Below are 12,726 nucleotides of genomic sequence, written 5' to 3'. Positions count from 1 at the left end.
AGGTGTTCAAATTTGCTGTTAATCGACTGTTACTAACTGGTTTGCAGATAATTCACAATGTACGTTGATCAGATATATCTATCAAAAATTCAGAAGTTCAGAGGCTAATAATTTCATCAGGACCAAGCGCACTAAAAAAGTCGGAATCACGGGAAAGTACGGTGTTCGATATGTAAGTTTAGAACAGGTCGATCAGTTGCAAATCAAATTTCCTAATCGTTTTGTTTTTTTGTTGCTATAGGGTTCTTCTCTGAGAAGACAGTCGAAGAAGCTCGAAATCCAGCAGCACGCTAAGTACTTGTGCTCGTTCTGCGGAAAGAGCTCCGTCAAGAGATCTGCTACCGGTATCTGGAAGTGCCGGTCATGCCACAAGACCGTTGCTGGTGGTGCTTATGTTCTCTCGTAAGAAATGTTTTTTTAAAGCTGGAGTATATATATGTTTTTTTTGGCGCTAACAAAGTTAGGACTACCAACGCTGCCACTGTCCGTTCTACCATCCGTCGTCTCAGAGAATTGGCTGAGGTTTAAATTAGAGGCGTTACGAAAATCATTTTTTGTATTGTTTATATAAAATCGGAGTCGGAGAATGTACAATCATCGTATCAAAAATTCATGAATCATTATCATAATTACACAAGACTAACTGCAACCTGACTGGCCCAAACTCTAATTTACCAAACTGTTATGACATTACGGGCACACAACTGATTGATATTGCAGCAGTGTAGAATTTTGTTTTAAATAACCGTTTATATAATAGCACAAATATGTGCAAAGTTGCTCGTTTAATAGTGATTATACGACTTGCATACATGATACCCCGTGAATTTTAATCCATACATGTTTTCTGTTTTGTTTTATAGACTGCATGGAATATGTCAAATAGTTTTGGCCGTGTGAGCTTCAACAGATCGATCGGCAATATGGGTTTGGTGTGAAAAATTGGGGGACAGTTTATTCAATTTAACCCCTGCAAATAGCTCATCAAATGCGTGGCAGCTTTGGCACAATCGTAGTGGCGTTTTCATGCATTTCCTATATAAAAGCTCTCCGTGAACCCAAGGCATGAGCTGGCTCTTTCCACCACTTGACCACTTTTCAGATGTTTACCTCACTAGCTACTTCACTATCTGCCTATAAATTTTGTTTTTTTACCTTAATTACTAGTCATAATATAGTACGAGTTTGCTAGATATTGATATACTCTGCGAAAGCTTTCTAGGTCGTATTCTTCCGTAATTACCGGAAGTTGGCAACAATTGAATTAACAAATCGTACCTTGTGCAATATATTTTTCAATATCTTGAACCAGTAGTGATTTGATTTAATGGAGGAAAATCCGTGCATTATATGCTTGCAGTCTTTACCACTTCGGTTTCAGGCATCTGATAGAAATGTTACCAGCGCATCTGCAGATACTCTTGAATCAGGAACAACCTACGTGGACGGCGATGAAGTGTACAATGGGACCAACGATATCGCCCGTTTAATACCTTGCAAGCATTGTCTTCATCAAAGTTGTATCAAACTTTGGATTGAACAGGCAAATAGTATGTTCTTTTTTTCTTTTTGACTGCGATGTATTTCTTTATGCTAATATCAAATTAAGGCTGCCCAACATGCAGAACGAGTTTTAACACCATCGAAGTTCTTAAAATTGTAGATGGTAGGTTTCATACATTGTGTATAACTTGCATAATAAAAAGACTAATATTTACTAGGTGATGTGCAGTTCACCTATCATGTGAACGACAAGGTTCAGATGGCTGATCTTGACCCTCAATTTATTGAAGATCCTGAAGACCTTGAGTTAGAGGATCAAACGCCATGTCTTATTTGTGATTTTGGTGGCAGAGAAAACGAACTTCTTTTATGTGATTCGTGTGACTTGCCATATCATGCGAGCTGCCTGGGCCTGGACGGGGTTCCTCCTGATGCGTGGTATTGCTTTTCCTGCATTGATAATCATTTGGTGCCGGAATCCCAGTCAAGAAGACAATCATCGCGAAGGACCGCGGGTCAACGTCAGGCTTCTTCTGCTTCTAGGACAACGAGCAGGACAGGTGGTCGTACACGACAATGGGGGAGGGCATGGCAAACTGTTTGGGATCGGTTGAATCAAGATTTGGCATGGGAAAATACGGAAGATCCGTCTGACGATGTGCAAAATGAAGAAGATCTTGTTGAGTTGCCGGATGGGTCTCGGTTTCGTCGTACTGGTCGAAGACCGGTAAGTACTCGAAGTCGGATCAACCGCTTGGCAGACGAGCGCAGGCTTTGGACCGTTCGGTTACGAATTGCAGAGTCAACAGGCAGTGCATCCCATTTTAGGCGAACAGCACCTTGGCTTTTGGGATCTCAAGAGGATGAGGACGGAAGTTGGCATGAATCTCCGGATATGATTGCTTCGTGGAACATGCTTGAAGAAGCTCTTGAACTGAATGAACCTTCAACGTCGACAACGCCTATTAACTTGCGTCGCAGAAGAGTAGTTTCATCCCCACGCGTGGATCATGACGAACAAGAGTCGTCTTCGAGAAAACTGAAACGTCCCAGAGCTTCACAGCGCCGGCAAGATCAAATAGCTCATACGGAGGACGAGCCTAGCTCGCATTCATCTTCTGAATTTAACTCTGCAGGACCGTCTTTGATGAAGTCCTTACTGCAAGATATTCGACGGCCCAGTTCGCCGACACAGGAGTCCTCTTTTCTTTTAAATTTGAATACCAACGCACCCAACGGGGAACTTCCTACGCCGGGACCAATGTCTCCGCGATTTTTCCCGTTACCTGCATCTTCACCAGCACGGTCACCGTCGCTATCTCCCACTTTGCTGCCTTCAAACGCATCTCTTTTGCCGTCGCCTCCGGCTGAACTCAAGCATTCGTCAATCCTATCAGCTGCAACCTCGCCTGCATTGTCGGGCGTGCAGTCTCCGCCACCGCAATCACAATTTTCGTCGCCGCCTCCTTCACACAAGGCAAGCGATTATCAGTTATCGCTTGAACGCAAGACAGAAATTCAAGAAATCGTTCGAGCTGTTTTACGGCCGTTCTATCGGTCGGGTGACATTAATAAGGATGAATATACAGATATTAACAAGAAAGTAAGCCATATTCTGTATGACCTTGTGAGTACCAACGAAGCACAGGCTGAACATGCTCATGATGCAAGGTTTAAAGAGGAATGGCTTGAAATTGCACAAAAAAACGTGCAATTAGAAATGAAGAACGTGAAAAGATAAGATCTGCAGTAAATTTTATTTTATTTTATTTTATTTTATTTTATTTTATTTTATTTTATTTTATTTTATTTTATTTTTTTTTTTCGCTTGGGTCATGGGGTCATGGCGTTCTGTAAAAATGATGAAAAGGTTTTTTTTTTTTTTGCAAGTCATTTTGGTGCAAGTTTAAGGCGTTATGATTTCTTCATTGTATGATGCATTTATAGCTTAATTTCTTTTTGCAGTTAGAAATTATTAATTAATATGAAATAATTTATTAATCCAGAAACGTCAATCAATCATATTTTAATAAGTTAATTATTCGTGCGTCGCAGTGCGTTAGATTAATTGTGCTGTGACTTTAATGAAGTTATAAAGTTTTAATGAACGGGCCACGCACTTATCACGGCGGTGGTACTCAGTCGATATTTCAAAATCAACACAACATCTGAACATTATCAGTTAACATTTAAAAGAGTTACATAATTATCATACATACGGAGACGTTCAAGTAAAAATGACCACAGCACATCGACCGACGTTCGATCCAGCACGGGGCAAGTCGAACCAAGCACCAACCCGGATTTACCATTCGCGCATGCTGCCGGCACACACGCAACTAAAATTTCGCAAACGTGGTCAGGGAGCTGCTGCTGATCGTGAAACCTTAGTGCGAGGTCATGCGGATGCGGAAGAGAAAGAATGGGAATTGGAAGCCATGAAGAAGGAGTTACTGGATAAGGAATCACGGCATGATCTGAAGCGAGGCGTGGAACGAAAGCCGGCAGAGGACGTGAGTCTAAGGATCAAAGGTGTGGCGGATGAAGATGCGGAAGATGAAGATGAAGAAGAATTAAGAAGGAAAAGAAAGAAGTTAATTTTAGAAGAAGCAAATAAAAACGAGCAGCAAGGTAGTGATGACGATGCCGAATCAGAAGAAGACGACGATGATGATGATGATGATGATGATGACGATGATGATGGTGATGAAGATGAGGATTCAGATGATGAGCAAGCAGAATTATTACGAGAATTAGAACGGATTAAAAAAGAACGACAAGTCGAGAAGGAGAAAAAAGAACGGGAACGTGAAGCAGTTGAAGAAGCATCTCGCGCTGAACAAATCGCAAGAGCGAACCCGTTGTTATCATTTTCAGACGGGTTCGTCAAGAAGAGTTCTTCGGGTTCTGGTTCATCCAAACGATGGGATGAAGATGTGATTTTCAAAAATCAGGCAAAGGGAGTGGATGATAAGCCAAAGGGGCAATTTATTAACGACATGTTGCGATCAGATTTCCATCGCAAGTTTATGAACAAATACGTGAAGTGAAGTAACATATAATCTACTCAAATAATAATAATAATAATAATCCTATATATGATATATCATACAGTCATTAAAAAAATGCACTCATAAACGAAACTAAAAAAAAAAAAAAGGAACCTAAAACCATGTCTCCATGTTATCTTCGCCAAAGCGACAATAATCTATAAACTTCTTCTTATGAAGCACGCCCCAAAACTTGCCGTTTTCAACCACGCAAATCATTCTCAGGCCAAGTCGAATAAACATGAGATGCACCATGGCAAGCGGAGAAGTAATGTCGAGAGAGATTGGAGACCGATCAACAAAAGGTGTCAAGTCGGTAACTTCTCCGGCCACGTTTGAATGATTGTGATGATGAAATTCCTGATATTGGTAAAACCTTTGAGCTTCCTGTTCGTCCACGGATATATGACAAAGCATATCAGGACTGTCGGGGATGGCGGCCAGGTTATTATGCGGATAGCCATTTGCTACGGCGTCACGTTCCTTGATCTTATCAAGTGCATATTCCAGCTCCGGGACTGGCAAGAGTCCCACCAAAATTTGATTTCGCAAGATTGGCAATGATCCATCCAATTCGTCCGACGCCTGTAATACAGAAATGCGTGTTCTCAGCGACTTGGCAGATGCATACGGCGTGTCCGTTATGTCAATCACGGTACTGTTGGCCGCGATTGTGGATTTGGGCACAATATCGTGCAACGTGGCAGAAAATCCTGGAGTCCGTTGGTTATCAAGAAAGGGGAAATTGTTTGTCTGCATAACCGTGTCGTATAACGACGCAGGCTCTAATGCCTGCGCAACCCATTTGCTGACAATAATGGCAACTGAGATGGGCAAGACATGATCAAGCGAACCTGTAAGCTCAAACAAAATTACGGCAAGCGTAACAGTCATCCGGGTCACTCCCGCCATCATGGCCCCAGCTCCAACAATCGCGTACACGCCAGCTATCGTACATTCTCTAGGATCAGAACCAGCCGGGCATGACTGAGATAAGATCATGCCAGGAAATTTGTATTGAAGCCATTGAACAGACAACCCTACGATCCTGCCAAACAACGCACCGCTGACCATGGAAGGAACATAAATTCCGGCAGGAAGCTTTAAGCCAACGGTCGTGGCGGTCAAAACAAATTTGATAATAAGGGCAAATCCAAGTGAGAGAAGAGTCGGTCCGTACTTGTCAAATGAAACAGGACACAAATCGTCACCTTCATAAACTTTGCCATCAGCCAAAAGAAGCTGATAATTACATGGCCGTGCAAGATCGAAAAGCAATTCACTGGCAGCTTTCTTTGTATGCACATTAAAAAAAGAAATGGCGGAAGTGATAGTGGCCGTTACAACGACTTCAAATATGGGACGTTTTTTAATAAAATCTAGACTTCGGAAAGTTCGTGACCACCAAATGTTAATCCTTCCAAAAAGAGCACCCATAACCCCACCGCACACGCCGATGAAAACAAAGATTAAAAACTCAAAGGCGTGCCAGTCTTGATCATATGAAACTTCAAAAATAACAATCTTGCCCGTTCCATAAGGGTTGAGCAACTTCAAAACCAACGCAGAAATGACGGCGCAAAGAAAAGATCGGATTAAGGTCTTTGGCGGAAAATAGTATGATACTTCTTCTAGAGAAAAAAGGACACCCCCAAGAGGTGATCCAAAGGCTACGGCAACACCAGCCGATGCAGCGGCGGATAAAATTTCGCGTCGTTTGCCGTCGTTGTTATTAAATTTAGTGAAAAACCGACATGCGATATTACCAACGCATGCAGCTATGTGAACGTAAGGACCTTCTTTGCCAACATTTAATCCTGATGAAATTGATAGCACTAACGCAATAGACTTGATAAATAATGTATATGATCCCAAAAACTTTTTAATCACAAAGCCGGAAAGTATTGTTTTCACCTAAAAGCTTGTTCAGCAGACGTGTTGAAGACAACGGGCGTTCGTACGTTACCTCAGCAACTCCACCACCAGCCGCAGTATAAATGACCCTTCGAGGCTCCACGGCTGTTAAAGCTTTTGAACCTTCCGCGGAAGATAAGCTAACCGGCGCACCATCAGATAAATTAGTGTTTGTATGAACGTGTTGATGCTCTAGCTGTGTCGATTTAGCAAAAGGGGTAGTGGACTTTGTCGTTAGCGTGAGAATTACAGCTAAAGACGCAAGCACGACCGAAATAAAAATGTAAAAAAAATACTCGGCAACAAAAGATCCATGGAAAAGCAATCGCCATTCAAGCCAGGCTGCACAGGTTTGTTCATCAGTTGCCTGATTGGCGCAACATGTGCGCTTTGGATCCAACCAATTGGTTGCACAATATCCAGATCGCCAATCAAAAATTCTTTGCTCTGCAAAATCAATAAGGTAAGCAACTCCGGCAATCGAAGACCCAATGACGGAGATTAGAAGCCACCCTTGCATGGCATCGCGTGCTCTCACGAACCGGCCACGAAGACCGTGAATGTCCCGCAGGCGCTTAACTCGAAAAGATTCTTTAATGTAGTCATGAACCCAATCGATTGTTGTAAAGTCATCATACCAAAACCTCTTGTCGGCAATGGCTGCTGACGATTCAGCCGATAACGTGCCGGCATTCACCGAATGTGTTGTCGCACCTGCAGGCGATATTGTTTCGAGCCGCAGATCGCTCGAGGAGTACTCGACCGATTCGTCTGAGTGAACATGATCCTGAGAGAGAAGTGGGGAAGTAGGAGATGCCTGGTAGGGAAACACTTCTTGCACGCGTAAGTTGTGGTGGTGCGAATCCTTGTTTGTGTTTGTATTGCCGGATATGGCAGTCTTGTTGAAATGAGCTTGCAATGATGACCTGGGAATTATTCCCGGTGAATGAAGGTCAAACCTCACTGTTGGCGGAAGCTGAAGTGATGGTGAATTCACAAGATCAAAATTAGGCCTCGTCCGATGGTCTGGCTGGTTAGCGCCAGGCAATTCGTGGGTATCTGAAGCCGAAGCTGAAGGTGGAAGACCCGGTTGCGGCGTGAGTGAACGGTGTTCCTGGTCCCCGGCATTCAGAGATGCGCTGTCGTTGTCTGCATTTTCCATATTATGGTAATTGCAGCCAATCAGTCTTCCAATCTCGAGACGTTTGTGGACCGTTGACTAGCCTCGGACCTTTGGCCGTTTAATGTTTCGGATCCGCCGCCGGGACAACGTCAGCGTTTGACGCCATCTTAGTCAGGTTCTTACTAATTATTAACGTTTAAACCTTACCTCGGTTAAGATTATCGTTTCATTTGACCGGAAACCTTAAATATTTGACAGAACAAAGGTTGTCCAGATTATTTACGATTTATTAAAATATATATACATGATACCCTATCTCTATTGCTACAAGACCCGTCGGCCGTACACTCTCAGTCGCTTGATTCCTCCATCTGGCACCATGGTCAGCTTAACATAGCTGACCGGCTTGTCATGGCTGATTTTGAATTCATGTTCAAAATCAGCTGCAGCCTTTGCGTCGGGAACAAGAACTGTCCAGTCGCCGTTATCCAGAACGGCTTCGTCTGAAGTTGCGTCGCTTCCCTCGACCCGGACCTTGTCTGGGAAGTTACCCCTAAAGAATGCGGTATCGACCACGATTCGGTCAATCACTCCCTTGGCACCAAGCTTAACAATGACCCAATCCTCGTGACCAGTAACTCGAGACCGCGTGGTTTCCCATCCGTCTCCCATGTCAACCCCGCGACCTGACACAAGTAAATTATCTACCGTTCCAAAATGCTCGTCGGAACATTTAATCGCGACACCGCCGTTCGATACATGGGCAAGGTCGATCTCGGTGTCTATGGCAGCAGGAAATACTGGAACCGGCGTGCCATATAACCTGAATCTTGAGATTCCGCCATCGGGGTACATTTTCAGCCTGACATAGTTGTAAAAATCCTTAGTCTCGCCAGCGGCTCGCAAAAAAAATTGCCGAGCTGATGGCCGACAGTCGGTACGTTCAAGCACGGTTGTCCATTCAGTAGACGCCTCAGGCTCGGTTTCTGAATATGCCGCCTCCACGCTCACGGCCGGTGCCTGGTTTCCATCAAAAAAAGTGGTGTCGATTTCGCATGCCACAAGCCTGGCAGAAGTTACGCCGACTTTAATAATAACCCAATCCGCAGGCTCAGGATTGTGACGCCGGGTTTCCCAGCCGTCGTACCATGCCCCGTTATATGTAAATCGAGTCTTGTCTCTGATCGGTGGCCTGGCAGTCAAAAGATTTGATGCCTCAGCAAAAAATTCGTCTGAAAACGAAATCACTTTTCCTCCCAGCTTGGCTCCAATGACATCTATATATCTGATTAACCACCAAAGTTATACATCATATGTAACAAGTTTACCTGAATATTTTGACCGCACGTGAGCGTCAAAGTAAGAAAGGTCCACAACAGAAACTGAAGACATGACTATTTACGAAGGTTGTCTGACCAATAAAAATTTCCAAAGATGAGGTGGTGAATGCCTATATATAATGTTGACATTCCGGCCGGTGGAGTATTATCGCGGCTTGACTCGGCCGCCTTCGGCCACCATCGGTCATCTGCGGCGGTCCGTGCGTAAGTGACACGGACTGCATCGATGCATTCCATGTAGTTTGCAGCTAACTTAATTGCAATTTATTTTTTATTCAAATGCTGTTCCTAATCGGCCCAGCTTCGTTTGCTACAATAGAGTCATATCTAGCAATCGCAGGCGCGGCAGTGTCGGTGGCAACGACGTTGACCAATTTTTATAACGACCGGCGGAAAAGGTTCAAACCTCCGCAACGGGAGCCATTAGACATGGCAAAAGTAAAAGCATATTATTTTATGAGAGCTTCACAAATGATACGAATACCCACAAATTTGGAAATACCACCGCATCTGAGAAATTCGTCTGCAACAACAACAAATACTTCAACTGGTTCTGATACCTTGCTCGAAGCGCAGCCGGTTCCAGATCAGCCGGCAACCCAACATCTCGCAAATCATTTAGAGCAACAGCAACAGCGGCGACGGCATTTTAGATTTAAAGATAGATTAACTGAATATCGCAAAAAAATGCACAAAAAATTCAGTTTTTTCAAAAAAAAACCAAAAAAACAACGAGTCAAAGCTGCAAAGAAACAAGCACTGCAATGGTGGCAACGAAAGCATGTCTACAACATTCTTTCGCCCTCTGATGCGATTCTGTATACCGTCGAGAAAGTTACACGGGGCACTTATATTATTTTCTCATACCCTGACCGTCGACCGCAGGCTACCATTGAACTTACTCGATGGGACAAGCCATTCGGGCGTGCACGAAGATATTCAGTTATTCAGTTTCATGTCGGCAATTTATCAATCCGTAAGGTGAGGCGGAAGCATACCCCCTTTGACTGGTATAATGTGTTTTATACGGCAGATGGTGCACCATATCACTGGGCCAAAAAGACTCGCAAATTGGAAAGAGTGATTAACTATGGGGGCAAGAATGAAGAAATTAGACAGACGGTTGCGCAAGTGCGACCATTAAGAAGGGGATGTCATGAATGGGAATTACTAATCAATGAAGAAAAGGTCTCTGCGATTGCCGCTCTTGCGACTGCATTCATCGGAATAAAACAGCAATGGGATTCGCGCGAGGCGCCGGTGGTGCAATCGAGAACAGAGCTACGGCGGTCTTGAAAAAAAAAAAAAACATAGAAACTAAATTTTTATATATAATTATGATGACATATCGATTTATTGTTGGCTATAGCTTGTTCCAAGAGCTTTTAGTGGTCATGTACTATAAACGGTTACTTAATAAACTCGTCTCTCTTCTTTTTGTACGCAGCACAATCTCTCAACCACCGTCTGTAGCCATGTAAGGACGTAATTTTTTCGCCGTAATAATCGGGAACAGGGTTTGCAAATGATTGGTGACTGGGATCGACCCGGTTCTTCTTGATGTGTTGCAAAAACAAGTTTTCCTTGGTCTGGAACAACGGCGCTTTGCTTCTTAGCACGGCAAATTTGAAAACAACGTCACCAATTCCTCGCCCAATAATAGCACCAACAAGACCAAACCCAAAAAGTTCTAAAGCGGTGAAAATAAACGGATCAACGCCGTACACGGTCGCGGTCGGATCGATCACATCGTCGGCCAAAAGGTTGTAGCCCACGATCAAACCCACCGTTCCACCTATGCCAGCAACGCCAAGATTTGTTACTCGACGATAACTTCTCACTCGCAAAAAATCATTCCATGACAAGCTTGGTGAGGCTGATGATGACGATGCTGCAGTCGTTGAATTCAAACGACGGAGAATGTGAGCTGGTGACGTTATGGCGCGAGAATACAAGCACGTGTGCCGTTGGTAAAGTCGTAACAAAACCATATCAAACTAATATTTTCCAAATTTAACTTCGTTTGCGTATGAACCGTAGTGTTAAGTGCTGGCTTGGAATATATGCAAATGTTGAGTGAAATAGGTAAGTTATACTGGATGTAAAAATTGCACGACAACATTTCAACTTTCCTAACCGCCGTTTTTACCAATTAAACCAAGCACCATAAAAATGCTGCATGCGCTTATTGAATTTCTGAATGATCTCGCAACTAATTTTTTTGTAAAAAAATACATTCAATCAAATTAAAAATCTACGGTCAAAAATTAAAAATTGAAAGTGTTACAAAATTTATATTATAATTTACTTGAATTAAGCGTTAGTGGCCGGGAAAGTCCAGTATTCCTGGTTGGGCTTGAAAACGACTCCAAGTTCAAACAATTTGGTAATGACCTTGCTAAAGTCTTCAAAAAACAAGTCCTGATCCTTAGCATACTTCTCAACATATTTTTTAAACTGCTTATCCTGGACCAAAGAAAAATCGGCTGGGAGCATCATAAGTGATTTCGTCTTGTTGTCTTCCCACTGCTTAGGACCATCCCATTTGCGATAGTGCCATTTCTCATCCAGCAATAACTTGTAGAAATCATTGGTAAGGTAAGTAGGAGCAAACGTCCAGGGACCGTCAAATCCAGATCTGTTTACATGGCATCTTCCAAGAGCGTGGGCACCAGTTAGCGCAACAATCTCCTGATCATTAAAGCCTAATTCACAGTTCAGCAAAAAGAAACTTAGTGTATACCATACATAAAAACGTACCCATGCGATAAAAAATGTTTCGAAGATGGTCCGCACCCTTGGAACCATCAGGAAGTCTTCCGTCAGGAGTGGTGGACTCTGTTAGTTTTGAATATTCATTAGCAACAATCAACAACGGATTTAAATCATAACGAGCCAATAAACAAAATAACTATACCTGCAAGCAAATCAACACGGCCGGGACGCCATTTGATGGTTGGGCCACCCAATTCCTGAACGGCGGCCACACCAGCAAGGGTCCACAAATCACCATGAGAAATCCAGGGAAATTGATCGTGAACTGTTTCCAAAAGCTTTCTAGGAATGTCCTGCATCAATTAGTATGCCATCAAACGTATCATTAATAATCAAGCACGTACAAGACCATTGTTGGCACCATGACCTGATTCTGGTGAAAATCTAAGCGAGTGTTAATGACGTAAAATGAAGTACAAAAAAAAAAAAACTTCAATCATACCTCATAGTAGCGCCGGATGAACCGCCGGTGTTAGTTTCCTTATCATAGGTGCCAGAAGAATGCCATGCGAGACGAAGAACGACAGGGGCATAAGAGCCGTCATCATAATCATCCGCCTCGAACTTATCAGCCACGGCATTGTACACCTTCTTGTAATCCTCATAGGTAGGAACAAACGGTTTTGCCTCGACGGCAGCAGATGTGGACTTCTTAGAGTAATAGTAGTAACCCGCACCGGCAAGAGTTACAAGACCGGTGTAGAGAATCGCATTGTTTTTCTTTTTAGGTGACGTAGCAGAGGACGAAGACGATGTCGAGGAGTTGAATCTGATTCGTTGGGACCTGAGAACATACTGACCTGTGCTCCCACTAAGGCGACCAGCAGCCAGTCTTAAAAAAGTAGGTCTGATAGTGGCCATGACGAAGACTGAGCTGGTGAAGGAGTTGATTGATGCAAGTTTAGTGGGACGTGACTATAGATCTTATTTATGTGAGTGTGATCTCGGATCAGGTCCTGCTTATGTAAAAGTGGGGAGATGCAAGCAGGCCTTTTAATATCTTCAATGTGATTGGCCGCCG

The 12,726-nt window shown here is 43.3% G+C and overlaps 8 protein-coding genes across 8 annotated transcripts; 4 read left to right on the top strand and 4 right to left on the bottom strand.

Moving 5' to 3' along the window:
- Positions 1-121: 121 nt before the first annotated feature.
- Positions 122-528, top strand: V1514DRAFT_285544 (60S ribosomal protein eL43; the record flags this gene model as incomplete). Its single annotated transcript, XM_066925176.1, has 3 exons — positions 122-172; positions 242-402; positions 465-528. Coding segments are annotated over 3 exons (276 nt in total), but the record flags the coding sequence as incomplete, so codon positions are not given.
- A 561-nt stretch (positions 529-1,089) lies between these two features.
- V1514DRAFT_337196 (uncharacterized protein) lies at positions 1,090-3,499 on the top strand. The gene is given in 4 exon segments (XM_066928641.1): positions 1,090-1,550; positions 1,610-1,666; positions 1,722-3,299; positions 3,315-3,499. 3 exon segments carry the CDS (start codon positions 1,328-1,330, stop codon positions 3,242-3,244), a joined length of 1,803 nt encoding a protein of 600 aa, XP_066781215.1. The 5' UTR covers positions 1,090-1,327; the 3' UTR covers positions 3,245-3,299; positions 3,315-3,499.
- On the top strand, positions 3,493-4,610 carry V1514DRAFT_185232 (Pre-mRNA-splicing factor Cwf15/Cwc15). Its single transcript, XM_066924611.1, has one exon. It carries the CDS (start codon positions 3,741-3,743, stop codon positions 4,551-4,553), a length of 813 nt encoding a protein of 270 aa, XP_066781214.1. The 5' UTR covers positions 3,493-3,740; the 3' UTR covers positions 4,554-4,610.
- On the bottom strand, positions 4,505-7,776 carry V1514DRAFT_337192 (chloride channel). Its single transcript, XM_066928640.1, has 2 exons — positions 6,520-7,776; positions 4,505-6,467 (listed from the first exon to the last, which is right to left on the bottom strand). The coding sequence occupies exons 1-2, from the start codon at positions 7,627-7,629 to the stop codon at positions 4,668-4,670; spliced, it is 2,910 nt and encodes a 969-aa protein (XP_066781213.1). The 5' UTR covers positions 7,630-7,776; the 3' UTR covers positions 4,505-4,667.
- Positions 7,777-7,859: 83 nt separating this feature from the next.
- On the bottom strand, positions 7,860-9,108 carry V1514DRAFT_337190 (galactose-binding domain-like protein). Its single transcript, XM_066928639.1, has 2 exons — positions 8,919-9,108; positions 7,860-8,867 (listed from the first exon to the last, which is right to left on the bottom strand). Exons 1-2 carry the CDS (start codon positions 8,980-8,982, stop codon positions 7,915-7,917), a joined length of 1,017 nt encoding a protein of 338 aa, XP_066781212.1. The 5' UTR covers positions 8,983-9,108; the 3' UTR covers positions 7,860-7,914.
- Positions 9,050-10,226, top strand: V1514DRAFT_322208 (uncharacterized protein; the record flags this gene model as incomplete). The annotated part of the gene is made up of 2 exons (XM_066926101.1): positions 9,050-9,134; positions 9,232-10,226. 2 exons carry the CDS (start codon positions 9,050-9,052, stop codon positions 10,224-10,226), a joined length of 1,080 nt encoding a protein of 359 aa, XP_066781211.1.
- A 15-nt stretch (positions 10,227-10,241) lies between these two features.
- V1514DRAFT_337189 (mitochondrial import protein Pam17) lies at positions 10,242-11,069 on the bottom strand. The gene has a single exon (XM_066928638.1). It carries the CDS (start codon positions 10,919-10,921, stop codon positions 10,340-10,342), a length of 582 nt encoding a protein of 193 aa, XP_066781210.1. The 5' UTR covers positions 10,922-11,069; the 3' UTR covers positions 10,242-10,339.
- A 174-nt stretch (positions 11,070-11,243) lies between these two features.
- Positions 11,244-12,566, bottom strand: V1514DRAFT_285536 (heme peroxidase; the record flags this gene model as incomplete). The annotated part of the gene is made up of 5 exons (XM_066925175.1): positions 11,244-11,635; positions 11,691-11,766; positions 11,843-11,998; positions 12,050-12,089; positions 12,148-12,566. The coding sequence occupies 5 exons, from the start codon at positions 12,564-12,566 to the stop codon at positions 11,244-11,246; spliced, it is 1,083 nt and encodes a 360-aa protein (XP_066781209.1).
- Positions 12,567-12,726: the final 160 nt, after the last annotated feature.

The sequence above is a fragment of the Lipomyces japonicus genome (assembly GCF_038497905.1).
Source record: "Lipomyces japonicus strain CBS 7319 unplaced genomic scaffold V1514scaffold_57, whole genome shotgun sequence".
Taxonomy (NCBI): domain Eukaryota; kingdom Fungi; phylum Ascomycota; class Lipomycetes; order Lipomycetales; family Lipomycetaceae; genus Lipomyces; species Lipomyces japonicus.
This window is presented reverse-complemented; position numbering and strand designations above follow the sequence as displayed.

Bases quoted from the DNA above. Each gene is read 5' to 3' on its own strand.
- V1514DRAFT_337196 (XM_066928641.1), top strand. From the start codon at position 1,328: ATGGAGGAAAATCCGTGCATTATATGCTTGCAGTCTTTACCACTTCGG. The intron at 1,551-1,609 runs GTATGTTCTTTT...TATCAAATTAAG, and splicing joins TTGGATTGAACAGGCAAATA to GCTGCCCAACATGCAGAACG. The intron at 1,667-1,721 runs GTAGGTTTCATA...AATATTTACTAG, and splicing joins AGTTCTTAAAATTGTAGATG to GTGATGTGCAGTTCACCTAT.
- V1514DRAFT_185232 (XM_066924611.1), top strand. From the start codon at position 3,741: ATGACCACAGCACATCGACCGACGTTCGATCCAGCACGGGGCAAGTCG.
- V1514DRAFT_337192 (XM_066928640.1), bottom strand. From the start codon at position 7,629: ATGGAAAATGCAGACAACGACAGCGCATCTCTGAATGCCGGGGACCAG. The intron at 6,468-6,519 runs GTAACGTACGAA...ACAAGCTTTTAG, and splicing joins CTGGTGGTGGAGTTGCTGAG to GTGAAAACAATACTTTCCGG.
- V1514DRAFT_337190 (XM_066928639.1), bottom strand. From the start codon at position 8,982: ATGTCTTCAGTTTCTGTTGTGGACCTTTCTTACTTTGACGCTCACGTG. The intron at 8,868-8,918 runs GTAAACTTGTTA...TCAGATATATAG, and splicing joins CGTGCGGTCAAAATATTCAG to ATGTCATTGGAGCCAAGCTG.
- V1514DRAFT_337189 (XM_066928638.1), bottom strand. From the start codon at position 10,921: ATGGTTTTGTTACGACTTTACCAACGGCACACGTGCTTGTATTCTCGC.